An 18,768-nucleotide genomic window follows, 5' to 3' on the forward strand; every position below is an offset into this window, starting at 1 on the left:
GATTTTTCAATCTATGGTTCAGATTGGTGATCCGTGTGTGTTGTGGGAGAAAGAATCTAACCATTGATTTTTTTAATCTATGGTTGAGAGTGGTGATCCGTGTGTGTTGTGGGAGAAAGAATCTAACCATTGATTTTTTAATCTATGGTTGAGAGTGGTGATCCGTGTGTTGTACATTCATCTACAAAAATATTATTCCTTCAATTCTTTAGTATTTTTTTGCCCCATTTGATCGGGATCAGTGCCCAAGACACGTATTAAAACAATTACTAGTATATCTTTATTTTCATACACGTAAAAATTATAAAAACGTTATATTAATAAAATGTATAAATAGATAAATTTAAAAAGATCACTAATGAGTCTATAACTTTGTAGTAATACATACGAATAACGATGATACGAATATTTAACTATGAGATGGTTAGATGCCATGTGTTAATAATGTGTACATATGATCGATTGAACTAATCAATATTACCATGTTAATTAGTTATTAGTGTTTTCTTTCATTATACAAATCAAAGCACTTTGTAATATCTTCATAATTTCATGAAAATAAATAATGATAAACGAGTCATAATTATCAGTCTTGTTGACTAATCAAGTATCGAATTACCAAATTGCAAATTTCCATTTCATAAGAAGTCAAGAACTCATCAAATCATGATTATGATACTATGCGTAGTATATAAATGATTAAATAAGAAGCATATAATAACCTAATTGTAAAACAATAATACATTAATACACTAACTCTTATAATCAACTTCGTAATAAACTAGTAAAATCAGTATGACTAAACTTGAAACAGAACATAATATGTATTTATAAAATCAATGAGAATTTGTTTATAATATGATGCCTAAATATGAAATGATTCGCGACTTGCCGACTTTATATAACACTTGTGAACGCAAAAGGTTAGCAAGTACTATCAAATTTCAAGCCAAAAACATTTAACTGCCCGAATCCAAACAACTCGATAAACAATTTATTTTTTGAAACCGAAAACCGACCCGAACCGTAATTTAGTAAACTTGAAATGGAACCGATATGAATAACGTTAAAGTGGTTAAACCATCGAAGAACCGAACTAGTAATAAACTGAACCGAAAAAGAACCGAACCAGTTAAAAACTGAACCGATAAAGATCCGAACCAGTTATAAACTAAACCAAAAAAGAACCGAACTGTTTCTAACCCGAAACCGTTTCCAACCTGAAACTGTTTGAACCGGGATAAAAACCGTTTACACCGCACCGTTAACAAACTGCAACCCGCCTGCACCGAACCGTTTACTACCCGAACTGTTTACAACCCAAACCGAATTAAAACCGCTTAAGAATAAACCGAAACCGAATCGAACCGAAAACTATTTAAACCGAACCAAAACCGACCCATGAGACAATTAAACCGATTCCAAACTGACCCGATTAACTACCGAACCGATTTCAAACCGAACCGAAACCGAACTGTCAAACCGTTTTGACAGTGCTAAGTGCAGTGCATTGGTGCACTTTAAAAATAAAGGACATACTACACTATTTACAAATTACCTCCGTCAAATGTTATGTACAATTTTGAAATATTTTATATCTCACAAATAATACCCTAAAGTTGCACATAACATTTAACGGAGTATCAATTTTGACTAGGAGTATTATAAGAAAAATGTTACAGAGTACATTAAGTAAAGTTTTGTTAGTTTATTCACAATGTATATGTTCATAGTATCAACACTATTATACATTTTTACAGAGTAGTAGATTGGATTGTAAATGTTGGGCGTATTGTCAATGACAAATTGAATATTTGATATATTTCTATTTGTTCCTCTTTAGCTTTGTACCCCAGTCTTTCCTCGGATGTTTTAAGATTGCCCCTTGTAAGGAGGGTTTCTAATCCTTTTTATATTTTCTTACCCTTTTAAAATAATATCAACCCATTATTAATTTTGCTGATAAATAATTAAATGGTTAAGGTTATACATACATGATCTGCGTGTCAACCAAAATGATGCACTTAGGACTTAGGGCCTGTTCTTTTCAGCTCCAATCAGTTCAGTTCCTAATTTCTTTCTCTCATAAAATATTCAGTTTAATTTAGTTCAGGTTCAATCAGTTTAGTTCAGTAAATAAGAATAGACCCTATATTCAAATATAGAGAGTAAACGAACTCCGAGTCTTCAATTTAAAGTGTTATACTCCATTAGATATTTTAGATTGAGAAACATTGATCGTGAAAAATATCAAAGCAAAGCAAACTATCTGGAAGAAGCTATGAGATTCCCAACATAAAGATAAAACAACACGTGTCTTCAATTGACTTCCCTTGAACAATTGAAGAAATTGTTGATCATAATTTTACATCATCTTTCTCTCTTTCTCCGCTATTTCTTCCCTTTTTCTACATTTCCTCTATTTTCTTCGACCCAAAATCTAGCGAGCCTTTGAGAAAATTAGAGCAACAAAATAGTACTCCGTAATTTTTTTTTGGGATTAATTGGAAAAATCACCCATTTTCAGCCGCTAAAATTTTTAAATAATCCAAAATTATCGGTTAATTATGGGGAAAAGAAAGCGAACAGGATCATCCGCTGCTCTTTACCATCATCCTTCTCCTTCAGGTTTTCCCTTTCTCTATTTTTTTTTAAACTTTTTTTTTGGTTAAAATTTCAAATTATGCAAGTGTTTTTGGTGGGATTTTGCTAGTTCATGTAATTTAGTGATGGGGTTTGATTGAAATGTGAAAATGTGGAAAATTATGGCCTACCCATCTAATAATTTGATGGTAAGTAATAAGGATCATGGGTTTTGATTAGATTTTGAGATTTTTTTGTAAATTTCTTGAATTTAGGTAAAAAATGTGTGTGCTTTCAGTGTGATTTTGTACTTTTATTCTGCTAAAATTGATCATTTAGATGGTATATATTCCTGTGATTTAATTTGTTTGCTTTTTGATGAGATTTGTTTGATTAAAGTTTCGATCTTGTTTTCTAAGAATTGAGTTTAAGTTGTTTTCTAAGAATTGAGTTTAAGTTGGATACAAAAATTAGCATCCAGTAGAGGTAGAGCTTATGAAGGGGTGATAGCTTTGGATCTGTTTTTAGCTGGTTAAATAAGTTATTTAAGTTCAAAAGAAGTTATTTTGAAGAATTCTATGATGTCAATTGGTGAAATGCCATATCGTAGTTTTACTTTATTTAATAGTCAAATACTGTGGAACATGAGGTAATGAGGTATGAATATGACTAATCAATATGTCAATTTTGGACAAATTTTAGAAAATGGGCAGTGTTGGATCCCTAGAAACATGTGGCGCCTATGTTGTGCTTTGGTGCTCGAATTGGAGCTGCATTTAGTTGGATACTTGGATATTCATCGGGACATGTGTATGAGCATCATGAATCATAGACACATTTATGAAGATCAAATTTTGTGGAAACTGGCCATGTTAGATTTTGAGACATGTGCTTGTATTGGACATTGATGCTCTTGTCCAAATTGAAGATACACTTTGTCAGCTGGCCAGTATTATCGGACATAGTTGTAAGTGGTGTTATCCTAGACATTGTGAACTGTCAAAGTATGAGAAACTTGACAAAGTTGGGCCTTTAATCACACCTGCCTGTGTTAGACATTGGTGCCTATTGCCCTAATTCAGTTTGAAGCTACATTTTCTCAAATTATTATGATTATAGGATAGTCAGTATTATCGGACATGGTTGTAAATGATGTTATCCTAGACATTTTGAACTGTCAAAGTATAAGAAACTTGACGAAGTTGGGCCTCTAATCACACCTGCCTGTGTTTGACATTGGTGCCTATTGCCCTAATTCAGTTTGAAGCTACGTTTTCTCAAATTATTATGATTATAGGACAATGATATGAACTGCAGGATTCCTGTGCCAAAGAATGCCAAACTTTAAGGAGATATACTGATTTGGGTTTTTACTTTTTAGACACATGCATGTGTTAGCTTTAGCACCGTATTCCAGATTGGAACAGTATTGTCAATTTTTTAGGATTTTCAGGCAAGGGTGATAGCAGTGGACTTGGATAGCCATAAAAGTAGGCCAATTATTATAATTAAGGCTAAAGTTCCTTCATCACAATTAATGATGAAGAAGATGAATCTGTAGAATTAGGTTTTTTTCGGGCATGCTTTGGTACTTTTTTTAGCTTTGGAGGTCTTATGCTCTTGGAAGCCTCAGTTGGACGGTTGTTTTAGTGCTGGGAAACTCTGAGATTTTCTCTAGTCTTTTTGTTATAGTTTCACTGACACTAGGTTTAGATAAAAACGTGATATTATCTGCTGAATTCTGAAATAGACCTTCCAATGCATGTTGAGTACTAATATATATAGTACACCATATCCCTATGTTTCTCCGATGCTAAATATTATAATAATCATTCTCACTGAATTAATCACTTGACAAACCTTGACAAGCACTTTGGATGGGGAGCTCACATTAAGATAAATTGCTTTTGGTTGTGTTACAAATGGTCATCTTAACTTCTTGATTCTTATATTACAGATTCCATGCCATGTTCAACAGGAAGGGATCTGACACTTGGGGAGGTTTGTTTTCTCCCTAGAATTGCTATTGCTATTATTCTACTAGTACTGATTTTTACTACTGTATTATGTTATTCATCTTTGGTTATTAAATCTGCTGGCATTTTACAATGCTACTATGCTACTGATAAAGCTCCCAAAGCTGCTAAACTAATAAAACAAATCTAGTTAGGAGGTTGGTAACACAAGCTAATCGAGACGTATAAGAAATTTCGAAGGTCTTCCAGCAATATCAAACATAGGCATACTTATATTCAATTCTTTGGATGTATCAAATATAGGCATAATTTAAACCTGGTAACAGTTGCTGTTCACATCTTGGAAGAAAGTTCAGATCACTGTAGGCTGAGACCCTTTTAACCACCCAATCTCTGTACTACACTCTTATTTATTTCATCCATGTTCAGAACAGGTTAAAGATAGAAAATAAAGGCCCAAAATCCATTGCTAAAGCAGAGTTTCCATTGTCTAAAAAAAACCATTCCCTAGGTTTTTCACCTTTTCCCCTTTCTTGTTTGTGTCTTTTGGCATTAGTTGTATTACTGCCGTAGTGCCATTACTACTATCTCTACGGCTCTACCTTATATCTCTATCTCTTCATTATCATTAATGCTTTTATGTTTGTGTATCAGTATCTTTTCCTTTATATTGTGCGGAAAATGTTTGTCTACCCTATTTTTACTGTTTTCTTCTTTAATATGTTCCCTAGTGGACTTTTCAGAGATAGTCTCCTCTCACTAGTTTGTGTCAGGGAATAGGGAAATACTGAAGCTGCATATTCAGATCTTGTCGCCCGGCAGGGTCTATAGTAGATGGTTAATGTTACATGTAGATGTTTTATTGGAAAATTTCCACTAACTGCATGCATTTTCATTTGTGAACCCCGGAATTTGATTTGAAGTGAGCTTTTGTTTATTTTATGCTTTCAAGTTACTGTGCTACAACTCTTTTATTGTTTCTTCCTGATCGAAGGGCTTCTGTTGTTTACTTGTGTAGCAGAACGCCTCTGATCCAGAAAACAGTGGTATGTTCAAGCCTCATTCTTCTGTTAAGGAAATTATGGATGGTCATGGAAAGCAACCAATCTCTCAACTTGCCCTTGGTCAACATCATCATCACAATCTGAGCCGCTCAATGTTGTTGAAGCGCTCACGTCACCACTATGGAAACCAGTATTCTCGTCGAAACTCATCCAATTACCATAAGCCTTCGGCTTCTTACGCCAAGGGTGGCCCATTTCACGATGAGCAATTATGTTTTAAGCTGGGTAGTAAATACAATTCTGATTTTGGACATTATGCAGGTTTCCTTCTCTCCTCTTCTTTTATCTCATGCCATCTCTTTCTTATGATCTGTAATTCTTGGAAGAGGTAAAGAATATAGCATGGATTTATGAGGACTAGATGCTGGTGTTATAAGTCATATTATGAGTACGCGCATTACATTTCAAGGGGCTTGAATGCTTGATTCCTTGTTCCTCATTCATGTTTAGCATGCAATTTCCTGGCTACTTTTAGCAAGATACAAGTTCTTTGTTAGATCCAGGGAATAGGCTATGTTGCACTTTTGAGGTTTATTCTGAAATGCTCATCCCATGAAAAGATGCTACATGTTGTGGGGAAACAGTTGCACCAAGTTGGGGTTGGGTCAAAGGGGAATGGGATGGAAAACTGCAATTCTAAAAATTATAAAACAGTGGGTACCTAAGGCAGCACAGTATTGAGTAAAGTAATTGTATATCGCCCATACTAGAGCTTATTGGGTACAGGGACAACTATCAAGTGAAGTACCCGTGTTACATAAGTAGGGAGTGTCAGATTGGGAAGATCAGTGCACTATTATGAGTATTATCTGTCTCATTTCTGAACTTTGTTTTGGGGGTGGCTCACTGGAATTTTATGGCTAGTAAAACATCACACCTCCAATACAACATCAGAAATGTATTTGACCTCGGGACCTAATATTCCCAGTATGTCAGTGTTAAAGTACTAAAGTTAAAACCTTATTGGCTATGATACTTGAAGGCACAGGTATAATCCGAAATACGGGAGATTTGTTGAAGGAGATCGTTATCTTTAAATCTACTGTTTATTTCAATGCCTTGGTGAAGGGGGAAAAGATACATGACGACATGCAAGTTTCAAGATGGCCTAGATACTAGACTAATGCCTTGGTGAAGTGGGGAAAAGATACATGACGACATGCAAGTTTTAAGATGGCCTTGTTACTAGACTAATGAGTTGGGTTTATTAATATTGATGATCGCTACAAGTGCATATATGCATAGTCAAAAAGTTGATAATGAGACAAAGGAGAGATATGTGTGTTTAGAAGCTTAAGCTTTCTGGAGCTATTTGTAATTTAGAGGTCATTTTTAGATCCCATAGATCTGCTCTACTATTGAACAAATATTTAACCCTAAACTTTAGTTGCTGATATTAGCGAAAGCAGTTTGGTCTTTTATAATACGATCAAGCTTTCTACCTGTTATTGTGCTACATTTTCTTAGCTGTTACTAAATGTGTTATTGTGCTTAGCCAATTTTCTCCATTGCTGAACACAAATTCTTACTTTTTTTATTTGTTCATTTTAAATGAAGATTTTACAGAGTTTAGGGAAAGGGCCTTCTGGCGGCCAGAAAGAATTAGGTCGAGCAGCTCGGTCATTCATGCACTTTCATCCGAAGGAGTGAAGAAGGCTTGTGGGTTATGCCAGAAATCATTCAGACGGAAGCCTCATCAATTTGGAACCACTGCCTCGGAAGAGCTATCAATTGTTGCAATTTTAGCTTGTGGGCATATTTTTCATGCTGATTGCTTAGAGCAGAGAACATGCCTTGAGGATAAAAGAGACCCTCCTTGTCCAATATGCTCAGGTTTTGCCCCAAAGGCCGAAGTTACTTGAATCAGGGAAAAATTTCCGGGTTTGTTAACATTAAGCATCATATGTAGATAGATGTAATGCACTTAACTTGCAAGGTTATGGGTTTGTGAATGGCGGCTGTTTACTCAACGGCTTAGAATACTGTTACCTGACCCCTTAGTCGTAGGCTTTTATTTCAATAGAGCTTGTTGCAGAATAGGAAGCGAAAATTGCTATGTTTAGGTGCTGTTATATGTAATATCTAATGGCAGAATCCTTACTTCGAATATAATACCGGCTCATCTTATTTTCGAATAGTTTTTTTGGATACGTTATTATTTACGGAGGACTTTGCAATGGAATTTACGATAAGATTTGTCTATGTTATAATCACTAAATGGAACTGCAATTTTTTTTTTTTTTTTTTTTTTTTTTCTTCTAACAACGGTCTAAAAAGGAGATTAGCTCTCAACTGACTCAAGACTACATCGAGAAAATTTAAACTTCTTAACCAAACTTATACAGGAACTAAAAAGGGAACTGTGTTCTAATAAACTTAGAAAAGGAGATATTTTGAAATACCTCTTTGAATTATCAATCCCATATTTTCTCTCTCTCTCCACCAACCCTTGAACCCATGACCTAGGACTTTAGATAGAGTATCCTTTGCCACCTAAGCCATGGAGGGTCAGTGTTGCATTAATGTGCATGTTATTATAAATAATTCAATAAACTTGGACTTACCTTTCAACGTGCCCATGAAGTTGAATATTAGTTGGATCTTGGACTTGGAACTGGTTTTTGACGATTTTACTTCTTTAGCTAACCTTCCTAACGACCAAATAAATCACATACTCCTACATACTTAACATACGTACTATTAGCAATGTATACGCGCGTGTGTGCTTGTTCCTACAAATCGAGACATAAAATGTTCGTTGCCTTATTGGGAGTTATTTAGAGACTTGGAACAATTGGTAATACATTAATTCTTTTGGTCATTTCGTTAAATTATAACTTTCAAGCTATTTGAAGAACTACTTGTAACATTTAGCTAGCACTCCTACCTCCCTTTTTCAACCTCATATTAAACTTATTTCTACCTACATTTTATTTTTATTTGTGATACTTGTTCTCTCATTAGTAGTTATACCAACACTCCTATACAAACCTAATTTGACTCTTTTCCTTACTCCATACAACCATGCAATATATGTAACGCAGTATATTTAATTGTTGTATTTATTTCTTAAAATATGAAGTAAAATTTTACGATTAGAGTGCTCACTTTTAATATGACATCATAAATAATAAATCGTAAACGTAAACGTTTAAGTGAATCTATGCAACCAAAGAAATAACCATATACTACTAATAACTGCCATTTCTTATAATAAATGTAACAATATACAACCATGCAATATATGTAACGCTGTATATACGAAGTATATTGTACTGAGTATATATATAATGACAAAGTAGTAAACATACACAAAAGGTCAAGAGGAGTAACATCAAATTGAAAAGGCAGTATAATAGAAAGATCGATAGCCGTTATTGAGCTGGCTGATAGTGATGATGATTGATAACATGGGAGCCTACATTAACTAATAACTGCCATTTCTTATAATAAATAAATAAATATTACGACTTATATGAATATAATTAAATAATAATTGATAATTTCTTATGAAGAAATCCAGCCAACACCAGTCTAATCTTGGTCTCACGCCCAACTCTTAACTCTAAATTAAACCACTCACCCTAACTAACTTATATACTTATATTCAACCCTCTTTGCTATGATAAGCAATTAAGTAATATTTCGACTTTACGAATACTATAAATTGAGTTGTGCCCAGCTAATTCCCCATATAAACAAAATTTGTTTATTTGGGGGTATAATCGTCTTTGCAAATACCAATGGAGGGATACATGCGTCTTTTCATGTACTAGTTGAGGGGTACATGTGTAATTTCCTCACTAAACCGTAAATGCAAGTTGTAAACAGTAATTGGACCGCTCACCAAAAGTACTGAATAAATGACCATGCTTTTTCAATATATTTACAGAAATGCCACCTGATTAACAAAAATTTGTTTATCTGACAGATAAACTTATATTTGCCGCTATAAATTATACCTTGATTGTCTATTCATATATTTTACATGATCAATAAAACACAACATTACGAATATTATATGGCAAAGAAATGTGTGTTTTATGGTTAAATATACATACACGGCTTTAGCTATATATATTGGTGCAATGCTTATATGGCCTTCTAAATTTGAGTCATGACCATCATATACTTCATAATATACTCCGTATTAGTCAATATATTACTGTATCTTTTGGGAAAAAACATATAAAATTTATTAATCAATAATCATATGACATTAACAATAAAGTCAATTGTTTTTCCTTTTAAATTCAAGCATTTCTTAAAAATATAAATCCTAGTATCAAAATTTAGCAAAATATCCTTATAGTTATACTACGTAACTCGCAATATTTAAACACGCTTAAGTCGTTTTCTCATTGAGCTACTGATTTGAGCAAGTACAGTTGTTGAATGTGATGCACTTAATGACAAAATTTAGCATAAGATATTCTATATGACGTTAGCCAAACAACTTGTCTAGGACAATTAAAAAATATTGTACACCATCATTTTGTAATTTCATACTCCGTACTTCGTACAAGAGACGTAAAAATACCATATACTCGTACAAATTTTCCGACTCCTATTTATTCAGATCAGGTTATTAATGCGATTTCTCTTTATCTTTTGTTATTTATTACAGAGTAATAAAAGTATTAAAAAAAATTAATTAGAAAGCTTCCAATTTAATTAAGGACGGGCTAATAAATATAATTAGAGAACACTAATGTACTCTTAATTAACAACTTAAAAATGTTGCCATACCCGGTTATCGTCCTCAACATTTTGACAAGTACAATAAATTGAAAATGATAACTTTTAGAATAATTTCAGGAGTTCTTGATATGATTTAAGGGTGAATATCTTTATAGTTGAGCTTTGACATCACTAATTTAAGTTTCTTTCATATTCTGAAAATGACAGTTTTTATGTGTAGACATATTGGATTTGAATAGTCATTAGAATATGAAATTGCATTTTGGATAAATCTTTACCCTCAAAGATCATTAAAACAACGATTGAGTAATGCAATAAGCAGCTCATAAACATCAAGTAGTCAAATGCATTTTCTATAATGGTAAGTCCTTTGGAAATTTATGACAAAGATATGCGTAAACGGTATAATTAATGTTTAATTTTTCTCAATTATTCAATTTTTAGCTTTTTATATGAAACTCTAAAGTATGCATATAGGATATTGCCTTTTTCAAACTACTCCCTCCGTTTCAATATGATAGTCCTATATGGAATCAATTACATAAAATAAGAAAAGAAGAATATTTGGAATCTAACATTAAAGTAAAAAACAATTCATAAATAGTTTTGCCTTATTTAATTTTTTTTGATTTTTTTAGAAAACCATCAAACATAATTGCATAATTCAATGGAATAATTTCTTTACTTAGAGTCATGTCATTAATTCACAATCAATTAATTTAACCAATCAGAATTAAATATGTATAAAATTGAAATTAAAAACTAAGTTAAAAGTGGAATAGATTCAATATGGGTAGATCTTTTGAAACGCCCAAAATAGTATATGAGACTAACAAATTGAAACGGAGGGAATAATTTATTTGTATTTACTCCACCATTTTAAGAGAAACCAATGCTTCAATTTCAAATTCAATAAAATTAAGACTTTTATTATTATATAATATTATAAATATAAATAATTATTTCAATTTTGATCTTTGTACTCACATTTTATATTTTTCCTATCGGACCAATCACATTAGAGATGAATATAATTATATAGATAATACAAAAGTACCACAAGAACAAAGTATTGAAATACCTCTAATTTTTAGGTGTTTTCACATGTACACATATACGTATTTATTTTTTTACTCGAGAACATAATAACAAGCAAACAACAAAAATTACCTTTAAAATCACTCGAAAACATAATAGCAAGTGAACAACAAAAATTAGCTTATATTTCACCCAAGAACCTAATGGACAAACGGATATTTAGCATAAGAATTGAGGGGCATACACAATAATTTCCTTCTAAAGCACCCGAGATCAATAATTGAGTGACAAATTAACAACAAGATTTCCACTTGGCAAAGTTGGCGATACTATTGGACTATTGGTATCTCTTAAACAATTTGTAAACTTACCAAAGAATAAACTTCATATTATTCGCACCAAAATTTACACAGTTAAGGTTCTGGCCCCATAAAATATTTTCTAGGACAAAAAAAAAAAAAAAAAAAAAGAAATATTATGAGTAATAAATAGAAAATGTTTTTTTTTTCCTTTTTTTTTTTTTTAAATAAAAGTACACTTGGCTATTGTTTGTTTATGGGCCAATAGGAGATCCGAATCTACTTATCAGAACATTCCAACTTTATAAAAATAAAAATTCTTGGAATAATTCCAAGCATCAAACTCACCCTTAAAAATAACTCACCCTTTCTACCATTCAATCGCCCAAAAAAACAAATTTGGACCAAGAACAAATCTTTTTTACTACCCTTCAAAAACCCACAAAATTTATAAAATTTTAAACGTTGGGTGTTGCTCAAAATTCAAAATTTTGATCAAATTTTTTTCAAGATTTCATCTTTTTTACTCCCATTTTCCGGCGGTCGGAATAAATTCGACCGTTGGATAAAGTTAAGTTGTGAGAAATTATTGTTCTTTGTTTGGGTATACTTAATTTCTGACATGGTGATGTCTGTAATTTCACCAAAAAGATCATCTTCATTGAGCTCTGTATTTTCAAAAGTTGGAGGTTATTACAGTAAAAAAAGGTGTTCATCTTTTTACCCTTCTTCTGTGATTTCTTCATCTTCTTCAATGGATATTGATGAAATGGAAGAAGATGAAGATGGTTCAACAATGGAGATGATTCAAATTGGAGCTCATCGCACAAAGAATGTGTTGATCTTGATGAGTGATACTGGTGGGGGCCACAGGGCTTCTGCTGAAGCTATTAGAGATACTTTTAAATTAGAGTTTGGTGATGAATATAATGTGAGTTTTTCTGGATTTTGATTTTGATTTTTAATGGGGTTTCTTAAATGTTCTGGTTTTTCTTTGTTCCTCTTAAGTTTTCCTGGGATTTTTTTCTTGATTTTTTTTGGGATTTTTGTGCTGTCATTTGGTTGATTTTTCAGCTGGATTTTATGAGTTTCTCTGACATTTTCTGGGGTTTTCTGGGTTTCTTATAAAATTTCTGGGTTGTTCTGTGTTCCCTTGAATGTTGTGGGTGGGTTCTGGGGTTTTTGTGCTGTCATTTGGTTGATTCTCTTACTTGAATTTTACTTATGAAGTCAAATGATATTTGTAAGCTTCAAATTTGTTAAATTCATAATTGATAGAGGTAAATTTTGCTATTTTAAGAGTTACAAATTTACAATTCTGATTTTGCTTTAGATTGTGGAGATGTATCACAATTTGATCCTAGTAAGATTTATGAATCTAATGTGGAAAAAAAAAAAAAAAAAAGAAAAAAAAAAGAAAAAAAAAAAAAAAAAAGAGGAAGTGAATTTTATAACAGTTGTTGTAAATTACCTGACTTGTGATTATTTCCTACAAATATTTTGGCCTTTTTACTTTTTAAATTTGTTGGTACTTTTTGGTTGTACTTTCTAAATGAACCTTCCTTTATTTGTTATTTTCATAAATGTTGTAAGAGAGAAATTTCTATGAAGTTGTCCAATACCCTAAACAAAGAGAAAAAAAAAAAAAAAAAAACAAAAAAAAAAAAACAACCCTACTTTATTTTTAATCTTGCTGTCTAAATCTTTTTTTTTTTTCAAAAATAAAATCTGTATTACATGGTTGTCACACTGTAATTCCAGATAATTATAAAGGATGTATGGAAAGAATATACTGGATGGCCATTGAATGACATGGAAAGACAGTACAAGTTCATGGTGAAGCATGTTCAACTATGGAACCTTGCATTTCACAGTACTTCACCTAAATGGATTCACTCCATGTACCTTGCTGCAATCGCCGCCTTCTATGCTAAGTATGTTAGTCTTTGCTTATACGATGTGTTCAATTTCTTGTTAAAATGGGAGATTACCTTCTCCGCGAAATTATCAATCCTTTGAAGAATCTATCAGTTATGTCTTTCGAATTTGTGTATACTGCTTTTTAGCTCCTTAAAAAAAAGAGATTAGGTATAAAGTATAGAAGCTTTATTATTGTGATCATGATCGATTTTTCCAAATGATTTATGACATGCATGTGACCTTTTCCATTGAAATAATTGATAATTTTAATCATGGTTGTTACTAGTTCATAATGCTTATTATAAGAAATGACTAATACTACATGTTGGTAATCATACTCTTCTTTTAGAAAGAGCCCTATTTATTGGCTTACAATTAGTCAACTATTAGGGGTGAACTATCACTAGCTACGATTTGCTCGTTTAAGGGGCATTTTGCCCTATGTTAAGTGGATAACTAAAGTTGTGAATAGACTTCCTTGAATAATTACTAATACACGGTGTATAAATGGTTAATGATGGAAATTTTTTGTGTGGATGAAGGGAAGTGGAGGCTGGTTTAATGGAATACAAGCCGGATATTATAATTAGTGTTCATCCTCTTATGCAACATATTCCCTTGTGGGTTTTGAAATGGCAAGGACTTCAGAAGAAAGTGATCTTTGTAACTGTTATCACTGATCTCAACTCTTGTCATCGAACTTGGTAAGTGGCAATCAGCATTGATCACTCGAAAATCAGAACTTACTTGCCTTTGCTTTAGATTGGTTTTAACATTCAGAAACAATTTAATTTCTCAGGTTTCATCCTGGTGTCAATAGATGCTACTGTCCCTCAGAGGAGGTTGCAAAGAGGGCTTCATTAGACGGCCTTGATGACTCTCAAATCCGAGTTTTTGGTTTGCCTGTTAGGCCTTCTTTTGCTCGTGCTATTCTCTCAAAGGTGAGCAGTCTGAGCACATATTTGATGATATCACTGAGCGGCAGCATTGTGCTTGTGCTAAAGAAATTCCGAATTTGTTGTGTGTGTTTGTTTATATGAAGATCTAGGCTTAACAGTTACTAACACAACTTCTGCTTGCAGGATGACTTGAGAGTAGAGCTTGAGATGGACCCAAATTTGCCCGCGGTTTTACTAATGGGAGGCGGTGAAGGGATGGGACCTGTACAAAAGACTGCCAAGGCTCTTGGAGAGTCCTTGTTCGATAAACAGCTTGGGAAACCCATTGGTCAATTGATCATTATATGTGGCCGTAATAGATCCTTAGCTTCTACTCTTGAATCGTTGGAATGGAAAATCCCGGTCAAGGTAACTTGCCTTATCCTTAACAATATAATCTACCTTAACCTTAACAATATAACTTGTTTTGTCGAATAACAACGCATTTTGATTTATAGGTTAGAGGGTTTGAGAAACAGATGGAGAAGTGGATGGGAGCTTGTGATTGCATTATAACAAAGGTAAACCTTAAAACATCTATTACTCTTAACAATTTTCCCCTGCTTGTGCTCTTAAGCCTAAAATCGGACTTAAGTTGAATGGTTTCGGATTTTAACAGGCAGGACCAGGGACGATTGCAGAGGCAATGATCAGGGGTCTTCCAATCATTCTTAATGATTACATTCCCGGACAAGTGAGTTTATACATTGGCTTACATCTCATTAATTGTTCGTTCATGTAGACCTGTCAAAAACTGACACGACCCCAAACCTAAACGAGGAAAACCCTTATACAATAGGCTTAAAACCTCGAAATTCCATACAAAGTTTTAACATTATATGCACCAATCATCCAAACAAAGAAAAAGATCTTAATCTCTTATAATCTTTTGCATGATTTTCATAGCTCAATGCTAACATCTAGCCCCCCTTTTTTCTTTTTTTTTTTAACTTCAGGAGAAAGGCAATGTACCGTATGTAGTAGAGACTGGTGCAGGTGTATTCACGCGTAGTCCTAAAGAAACAGCAAGAATAGTCGCAGAATGGTTTAGTACCAAGCGCGATGAGCTTAAGAAGATGTCGGAAAATGCCCTGAAGTTGGCGAAACCAGAGGCCGTGTTTGAGATTGTTAGGGATCTACATGAACTAGCCGACCAACGAGGGCCGTTAGCTAACTTGCCTTACATGCTGACTTCCTCATTTACAAGTCTAATTTAATTTCATTTTAGTGTGTTAATCATCATTATTATCATCTATTAGATTTAAATGGTTCAATTATTTGTTTTTTGGTAGGAAGAAGTCCCTTGTACAGCTAGTTTTTTTTGTATTCTTTTGGCCCTCAAAATCGATCAATCTGTGAAAAAAAAAAAAAATTGAAAAAAGAAAGAAACAAAAAAAAGATTATCGAATTTCATTAAGATTAGTTAGAGAAAATCTGATTCTAATTAAGCATAAAAGTCTTAATGTCCTAAATGGTTGAAGATTATAGGTTGTTTTAGTAAAAAATGGATTGTGAAATGGGCAGTTATTTATTTTTCTTTTTCATCAATTTGTATGTTGATTTTTCTAGTTATTTTGGATTTTGTACAAGTAATTTAAGAGAGTATATTGTACTGAATTGAAGCTTGGGCTATATTAACCTCATTGTTTATTTCTCCTTTTTTTTTGTTTTCATGAATATGTGTCAAAATAATGGTTCGTGACAAATAAAATGAGACGGAAATATTATGTTTTTAATTTTGGTAATCGAAGTTATGATATCAAAGTTGCTTTCCTTGAATGTTTATTATAGACATTGCTTCTAATCTAAGGCAACATAAATACATTAGTGGTCTTGACATATATATATGATTGATAATGACATGAATTATATTTTGCTAAAGCAAGATTGTCTTGAAAGTTACAATTAGAAGTTACTCTCATTACCTTATATTATGAAAGGGTGTTCATCTGAAAATAGAATAAGTTTTAATGCATGAATTTTTGTCTAATTAAGCAAAAGTAGTTGAAGTTGTCTTAGAAAGAGTTCTGGCTCTCACGTTCGTTCTTTAAGCAAAATGGTACACTTAAATTGGTAAACTTGCCATTTTATCAACACCTCGGTCAGTCATATTTGATTGATGAATAAATTAGGTTTGCCACTTGAGTCATATGTCAATTCGGGTTTATTTGTGTTTAATCCTATAAATTTAAATATACAGTTTTGCTAATAATGTTAAAATAACCAATATCAGTTATATTAACTTTTGATTTTGATCTAAATTAAACTACATACTTTCGGATATAATATGAATTGGATTAGAGGATATGAGTGGGAAATTCATATGCAAGTTAATTTTGTTAGGTCTAACCACCACCTTTACATATATAGTATTTCGTGTCTCCGTAGTTGATGATTCAATTTGGGTACGCCATAAGATATTTATCTATATATTTTCCATAAAGCTATTAAATTCAAAATTTATGACAAATCAGCTCTTGTTTGTTATCACTAAAAAGTTAATATGCCTACTTATGACTATCTAGCATTTTAATCATAACATTTCTTATAAAAAGTAGAGCAAAACTACCATAATATCGAAAGCAGATATTGCGTAGAATAATTGCAGGGTTTATTCAGGATTTTTGTTGAGATATATTTGCATTTAATTTGCAAGGGCTTACTTTTGGCGAAAATCAAATGCAATAAAAAGAACGTAATAATAAGAACTACTCAAATAATGATAGTGACAGATGATAAATCAATGTTTGTGGTGTCTTCTTGAACGTTTGTGCATGAGACAGAATGTAAAGGGAGAAAATCAATTGCCTTCAATTTGTGGGCTCCAAGTAGCAAATTTTTGAAGCATCCAAGTAGCAAATTGTATGACTTGTTTAGCATAAAACAATCTAGTGCCGACTTGGAATTTTTGGACTAACCCTCTTATTTGAAACTATAAATCGGGATATTTTAATCACTGAAGTGGCTAGCTTAGCAAAACTACAAGTATCTATCAAAATACTCAAGATTAATGACGAATAATATATTATGATTATTGGTGATGATTACTTAGATCATAAGTTATTATGAACTAAGGGTTGTATAAACTATGTACAACAAATTGAATGGCACATATAAAAAATGAATAGAGATCGAAAATGATGGAGACTAGATTATTCGTTTGCAAATATTCTTTTGCTTATTTGAAAGATAGTAGTTAAAATAAAGACATTGATAAGGGCCTGTTTTGCTCACTTAATTTCCACTTATTCAAGATTTAATTAGTTCATAAGATAAATTCAGATATAAGCTCAAATAAGTTTAGTTTGGGAAAAATACGTTCTGATAAAGGTTACTCAAGTACAAAATATAGTTAAAATAAGTTTTTAATAAAGTTAAATAAGTTCAGATAAATTTAGATATAAGATAAAATAAGTGAAAATAAGGTGAATAATACAACATACCTTTATGATTTTAAAGTTAAATTAACAACTATCCTTTACTTAGATTGTAGTTGTTGCTATATAAGTATGTTTTATCATTATGTGAATCTGATGAGCTTATTAACTTTTCACACATAATCAAATTTATTTTATGGTTCCGTAGCCACTTATCATTTACGAGTAATATTACCATAAGATATCATTATAGCTATTTATAGGTGCAACATGTAGAAAGATTAAAAGAGAGAATGCACAAAGAAAAATAAAAAGAGAGAGAAATATTAAAACCGGTGATCCAAAATGTGATAGGGAGAGCGATAGAGATTAACTATTGCTTAAGTACGAGTTGTAAATATAATGCAATTTAACAAAAAAAAAAAAAAAATATTGTTTCAAAAACTACGGGCCTGTTCACTTCAGCTTAATTTCAGTTCCATTTAGTTCAGTTCAGCTCTAATCAGTTCAGTTCAGTTTATTTCAGTTAGCTCCAATCAGTTCAGTTCAGCTCCTAATTTCCTTCTCTCATAAAATATTCAGTTCAGTTCAATTCAGCTCAGTTCAGTAAATGTGAACAAGCTCTACACCAAATAACGAGTAGAAAAATATATCATCTATTAGAGGACTAGAAAACACAATTTCCTTATATATATACACTCTCTTTTATACATACCCCATTATTTTTAGTCAAACTTTATGAGCTTTGACATAGTTTGAACCGATCAATAAAAAAAATAACATAATCACATAAAACGTGAATTAAAGTGAATATATTAATGATTTCAAATGCGTATGCAAAATAAAAATTGAGCAAAACATTCTTTACAAAT

General features: G+C 32.3%; 2 protein-coding genes across 3 annotated transcripts; both read left to right on the forward strand.

Moving 5' to 3' along the window:
• Window positions 1-2,226: 2,226 nt before the first annotated feature.
• On the forward strand, window positions 2,227-8,052 carry LOC145578459 (uncharacterized). 2 transcript variants are annotated; one of them, XM_081635769.1, is made up of 4 exons: window positions 2,227-2,628; window positions 4,541-4,584; window positions 5,578-5,884; window positions 7,181-8,052. In XM_081635769.1, exons 1-4 carry the CDS (start codon window positions 2,568-2,570, stop codon window positions 7,483-7,485), a joined length of 717 nt encoding a protein of 238 aa, XP_081491895.1. In that variant the 5' UTR covers window positions 2,227-2,567; the 3' UTR covers window positions 7,486-8,052. The 2 variants fall into 2 exon arrangements, with proteins under 2 accessions (XP_081491895.1, XP_081491896.1); XM_081635770.1 differs by having other exon boundaries at window positions 5,581-5,884.
• Window positions 8,053-12,002: 3,950 nt separating this feature from the next.
• On the forward strand, window positions 12,003-16,177 carry LOC145578460 (monogalactosyldiacylglycerol synthase 2, chloroplastic-like). Its single transcript, XM_081635771.1, has 8 exons — window positions 12,003-12,592; window positions 13,423-13,595; window positions 14,124-14,285; window positions 14,381-14,522; window positions 14,664-14,888; window positions 14,978-15,040; window positions 15,139-15,213; window positions 15,476-16,177. The coding sequence occupies exons 1-8, from the start codon at window positions 12,284-12,286 to the stop codon at window positions 15,734-15,736; spliced, it is 1,410 nt and encodes a 469-aa protein (XP_081491897.1). The 5' UTR covers window positions 12,003-12,283; the 3' UTR covers window positions 15,737-16,177.
• The last annotated feature ends 2,591 nt before the right edge of the window (window positions 16,178-18,768 follow it).

Source organism: Chenopodium album, chromosome 14, assembly GCF_948465745.1.
Source record: "Chenopodium album chromosome 14, dcCheAlbu1.1, whole genome shotgun sequence".
In the NCBI taxonomy this organism is placed as follows: domain Eukaryota; kingdom Viridiplantae; phylum Streptophyta; class Magnoliopsida; order Caryophyllales; family Amaranthaceae; genus Chenopodium; species Chenopodium album.

Bases quoted from the DNA above. Each gene is read 5' to 3' on its own strand.
- LOC145578459 (XM_081635769.1), top strand. From the start codon at position 2,568: ATGGGGAAAAGAAAGCGAACAGGATCATCCGCTGCTCTTTACCATCAT. The intron at 2,629-4,540 runs GTTTTCCCTTTC...CTTATATTACAG, and splicing joins CCATCATCCTTCTCCTTCAG to ATTCCATGCCATGTTCAACA. The intron at 4,585-5,577 runs GTTTGTTTTCTC...TTACTTGTGTAG, and splicing joins GGGATCTGACACTTGGGGAG to CAGAACGCCTCTGATCCAGA.
- LOC145578460 (XM_081635771.1), top strand. From the start codon at position 12,284: ATGGTGATGTCTGTAATTTCACCAAAAAGATCATCTTCATTGAGCTCT. The intron at 12,593-13,422 runs GTGAGTTTTTCT...CTGTAATTCCAG, and splicing joins AGTTTGGTGATGAATATAAT to ATAATTATAAAGGATGTATG. The intron at 14,889-14,977 runs GTAACTTGCCTT...TTTGATTTATAG, and splicing joins AATGGAAAATCCCGGTCAAG to GTTAGAGGGTTTGAGAAACA.